The sequence below is a fragment of the Gossypium arboreum genome, chromosome 6, assembly GCF_025698485.1.
Source record: "Gossypium arboreum isolate Shixiya-1 chromosome 6, ASM2569848v2, whole genome shotgun sequence".
Lineage (NCBI taxonomy): Eukaryota > Viridiplantae > Streptophyta > Magnoliopsida > Malvales > Malvaceae > Gossypium > Gossypium arboreum.
In genome coordinates this window covers 22,420,600-22,425,801 of record NC_069075.1, presented here as the reverse complement: position 1 = coordinate 22,425,801, position 5,202 = coordinate 22,420,600, and the positions used below count along the sequence as shown (strand labels likewise).

Here is a 5,202-nt window from a genome sequence, read left to right as displayed (position 1 = left end):
AAAGTTATTTTACCTTTGATATCGTATAATAAAATTACATGGAAAAATAAAAATTTTAAATATAAAAATATTAAAATTTAATGTCTCAAATTAAAATATAAAGATAAAATTTAAAATATACAGCAACCTTTTGCATATTTAAACAATTAATTAAATATACAACAAATAGGTAATTACACGTAATTATATAAGTATCCAATTATTAGTGTACAAACATGCCAGTAAATTGTAACGTAATCTTAATTAATGAGAAGCTCCAAGGTTAAATGTTGTTTGGACAAATGAAAACTAACCTAGTAATTGGAAATTTCCAAAAAGTAAAACCAACCACAAATATTCATTGAATTGAATTGAGTGATTGGTAAAAATATTAAGTGAGAAAGGGATAAGTGAAAGTTAAAAATAAAATAGTAAAAGCTTCATTTGCTCTGCTCCTCATCTTCAAAAGCTTCGACCGGAAAAGTTTTGGAGAGGCCCGATGAACTAGAAAATGTGATCTTAGTGGGGTCATTATCATCAATAGAAATATCAGAAATTGTAATCCAAATCATCATCTCCTTAGTTTTGATACCCGTCAGCCTCCGCATCCGACGATCCTCAACAAATGCCGTCACCTCTGTTTCATACGCTACAGTTTTCCCGATCGACTTGAATCTGAATTCCGATTTCTTCTGCTGTCTCAACCAGAGGAAACCAGTGATGGAGTTGAACCCCATCTCATTCAGGTCGTTCATAGGCAGCAATCCTTTGGGCAGATGAAACTTATCGAACAGCTCCCGCGCCTTTTGATTGCAAAGAGCCTCCCCATTGTAAATTTCAGCCTGCTCTCGGTGACTGTCTATTTGGGGAGACGGTGACGCCATGTTCATTTTTCCTTTTTAACCTCCAAACAGCATTCCTTATATATATCAGGGAGACTGGCGTGGAAGAAAGGAAAGAGAATTGCGTGATATGCATGAGAAATATGGGAAGAATTGGATTTTGTTTTATTTTTCTTGTTAGTTGTTAAAAGGAGGTCAAAGTCAAATATATATATATATTTAGAAAATATGTGTCTCGTTTTTGAAGTTTAAAAAGTTGAGTATGGATGTGATGAATTTTCGTACTAAAAGTATGGAAGATCAAAACAAATATAACTGCCTACTCTTATTTTACCTACTTAAACACTCATCAATCAATAGTGTTAATAAAAGGAAATGTTATCATTTTAAACTCTTAAATTTATATTATTTATCAAATTACTTCAAAATAAATAGAAAAATTAATATTTATTAATTTTACTATTACGAAAAATTACTACATTAGCAATTAAATACTTTTTAAAAAAACTAAAACATTAAAATAGATAAAATATGCTTTTATAGTAATTTTATTTTAAAAATTAATTAATTATTGACGTTAAAGTCCGTGTGTAATTTGACAAACAAAAATTAAATGAAGACCTAAAATAATTTTTTTAAATTAGAACACCAAATAAATCCTTACACCTAAATAAAATTAATTTAGTCATTAGAGTTTAACTATAAAATGGTGGCTTAAAACCTGAAATACTAGTCTACCCTTGTCTAAATTTGATATCTAATTTAATTGTTTTTTTATAAGAATGTCTGTGACACCTATCATTACCCGAAAGTTTAAAATAATATAATTTAAATAAAATAATAAAAATATAAAATATAAAAGTAGTTTGTATTAACAAAAAAGTATCCTCTTCCCCATCATTACCAAGCTTTGAAGAAAACAATATTTTCATCTCTTCAACACCAAAGTGTAGGGGATGCATAGTTAAGACAATGTTCCTAACATCCCCATTAAAATCTGCAACATATTGTCCCAGAAAATTATTCGATTTTTCCCTTGAGTAGCGCTCCGCATAATCCTGTAGGCAAATCAAGAAGAAGATAAAGAAAAAAAAGCATGAAAATGCTAACAACCTCATCCCCACCTTGAATTATAAAAAAAATAAAAAGGAAAAAAGAGCATGAAAGTTGTTTAAGCAATTTAGCATGCTATAATTCAATTTCCAACCAAAGGAAGTTCCTTTGGTAACAAAAATTCAAACTTTACAACGAAAACCAGATTAGCATTTCGCCCATTGGCTTTCGGTGTTCACTTCTGAGCCCACGATATGGGTTCAATTCACAGGGATCGTAGGAATCACTAGTGTGTGGTGTGTGCATGTGTGGCAGTTGAATGAGATGTATTCATAAAAAAGCTAACAAAAATTATTACAAGGAAAATGAAAAAAGTATGGGGTATTGATCGAAAAAGAAAGGCCCAAAAGCCTTAGATGGGCTCTTAGCCTCGCAAGCTCAAATGCTTGCCCAAAGACTTCCCTTTTGAAGCTTTTACAAACCATCACCAACTCAACGAATTGACAATTAGATTTGGGTACAAGCCCAAGCGGTCTCGGCTAGCCACAAACACTTTGCTGGGGAAATGAAATAAAATTGTAATCAGTAATTCAGTTGTTTAGTTGAATGGAATGGAATAAAACTGTAATAGTATTCTTGTGTTTGATTGAATGAAATAGATATTGTAATAGCATAAGGAAAAATGCTTAAATGATTAGAATACCCTTAACAGAATTTTTATAGATAGATTATTAATGTTTTTAAATTTTAATAGAACTACTATTAAATACAAATTAATAAAAATAATAATATATAATTTAATAATATTCTTAATATAATGTGGTTCATCTATAGAGGAAGGATGTAGTTTTGACATTTTGCAAGAGGAATCTATGTAGACCAATCCCCGAAAAATGCTACCCTCTCATCCCACACACACTTACCTTCTTTTCCTATGGGTGATTCCAACCATAAATTTTTACACAATTTCTTTTACTAAATCTACTACATCATCTTACTACATGTATAATATGAAGGGCAACATAATCTCATGGAATCATAGTTACCAAAATTACAAATACTGATCCAAAAACAATAATCGTTCTCATATTTATATATATGAAAAACATCAAACATCTATACACCAAACAAACCCAGCGGTGACATTTAAACATCTATACATCAAATATCCAACTAGCATTAAACAATGTCTAACCCTATATACATGTTTGTAATGATTTCATGATCATACTAAAACTTCTCAAAGTGAATTAGTAACAGAACTAGAAATGAAATGCCATATTCATTGTGACATTTAAACAAACTAGAAATGAAATGCCATATTCATTGTGACATTTAAACAAACATTGTCCAATCCCAAACTTCACTTGTAATCTCCTTTACAATAACATTTCCAATTATTATCCCCATATCCCTCTTCTAGGATTCAAAACCATTCTTCCATTCTTAGGTGGAATTAATTATATCCAGCTCCAACAATTGCTTAATGTTGGATTCATCTCCACATTGTTTTCCCTATCCCTTCATATTCTCACATTTAACATCTCTTCATTAGATCCTTTAAATCTCTGTCCTTTCTGTTCCTTCTCATGGTTATTTTCCACCAACTCCCTAACACAATCAAAGAGAAGCTATTTTGTTCATTGCAAAACCCTCTTTGACATAGATGATAGCCAGGAAGAAGTAGACCAGTGAGGCACTTTAAGTTGTTTGAATCCTACACAACTCGATTTTTTGGTCTATGTTGAAGAAGTAAATTCAAGAGCCAAGCTGACAATATTGAGTCCTCCTTTATTTGCTTAGACCAAAACAACCTTTTGTTGGAAACTTGTTATCTTGTTGCTTTTTAACTTCAGGGGAATTAGTAATGAATTCTAATCAAAAGGGAAAGCAATTATGAAAGCTTATATCAACTTTAAATATACTAACAATTATCAAGTGGGCAGCTGCTTGTTGAAGTAGATACTTGTTCTTCTATGCATCTCCATTCAAACTTTATATCTGCAGCAGCCTGTTTAGCTATGTGAGTTTCAACTAGAATCTTGCACCATTAAAAAGATTAAAAAGAAGAATAAGCATCCAAGAGCTTGAAGCTCAAAATGCTCCTAAATCAACATACCTTACATGTCAAGATCCATGTAAGGACCTTACCCCATTTATCTTCCTCCTTAAAAAAGCTGAAATAATATGATGCTAAACAATATAAAATTAGCTTAAAATTTTGATTTCATTGAAATCAAGAAACCAATCAAAGCTATAAACATCCATCAAGAAGGAAAATTTGGCTAGCTTTAATCTATTCTCCATCAAAAGAGAAAAAGATATTAACCGCTTGAAATGAAACTCAACAAATCATCCCCACACTTGAAAAAAAAAAGAAAGAAAACAAGAAAAACCTTTCATGAATGCCTAGAAAATCCCACACAAGCAACCAAATAAACAAGTAATTCATCAGGAAAAAAAAAGAGAAGAAAATAGGATGCTATTACTAGCCAATTAGTAAACCTTTCTAATTAAAGAAAAGGAAAAACTTTGCATAAGAAATTTAAACATACAGATTATTTTGTGCAGAAATTGCATAAAATGTAAAAGAAAAAAAAGGAAAAAAATGAGAAATTTAAATATACAAATTATTTTTTCCTCATTTTGTTTTTTATCTTCTTTGTTGTTATAAAAGCAAAGAAAGACCTTTTGCCAGTAAAAACTAAAAAAGAACAAAGGAAAAACAAAACCAAAAAATAGTAAAAGAAAGTTAAATTTTCAATTGAGAAAGGAATTTCAGAAATCCAGATCAAATGCAAACATCAAAGACTAATAATTTTTAGTTTTCAAGTTTTTGAATAGTTTTAAGAAAAAAACAACTAAAAAATTCAAAGAAAACTCAAGGATCAAAGACTCATATTGTTTAGTTTTCAAAAAGCTTGAATCTCACCCATGAAAATTGATGCTTACCTAGAGACAAATTCGATGTTCTGAGCTTTCTTTCTCTCAATTTGAAAGAAATATGAAAAGTGAATATTGATAAGAAAATGGTGAAAGAATAACCTCCCAGGTTTTTATCAATTATAAGCTTGTAAATTTGTTATTTTTTAGGGGTATGCTGGGAACAAAATTTTTTAAGTGATTCCTTATATTTGCCGAATAGCCATTACAATGGCTGAGTGCTGAATACCCATTTAGCATTTTTAACAAATGGAGTAGGAATAACCATTCAACGTTTTTAACCATTTTGTGGGATTATTTGAACCAAACAATGGAATGGTGGTCCCCTCAGAATTTAGACGTAACTGCATAGCAATTCCATTAAAGCAAACATGGTCTTATATAA

General features: G+C 30.5%; 1 protein-coding gene and 1 long non-coding RNA gene across 3 annotated transcripts; both read right to left on the bottom strand.

Moving 5' to 3' along the window:
- Positions 1-216: 216 nt before the first annotated feature.
- Positions 217-1,001, bottom strand: LOC108486044 (uncharacterized). Its single transcript, XM_017789861.2, has one exon. It carries the CDS (start codon positions 867-869, stop codon positions 420-422), a length of 450 nt encoding a protein of 149 aa, XP_017645350.2. The 5' UTR covers positions 870-1,001; the 3' UTR covers positions 217-419.
- A 647-nt stretch (positions 1,002-1,648) lies between these two features.
- Positions 1,649-4,924, bottom strand: LOC108484349 (uncharacterized). 2 transcript variants are annotated; one of them, XR_008284059.1, is made up of 4 exons: positions 4,827-4,924; positions 3,994-4,067; positions 3,804-3,885; positions 1,649-2,431 (listed from the first exon to the last, which is right to left on the bottom strand). It is a non-coding gene; the product is annotated as an uncharacterized LOC108484349 (long non-coding RNA). The 2 variants fall into 2 exon arrangements; XR_001871239.2 differs by lacking the exon at positions 1,649-2,431 and having other exon boundaries at positions 2,936-3,885.
- Positions 4,925-5,202: the final 278 nt, after the last annotated feature.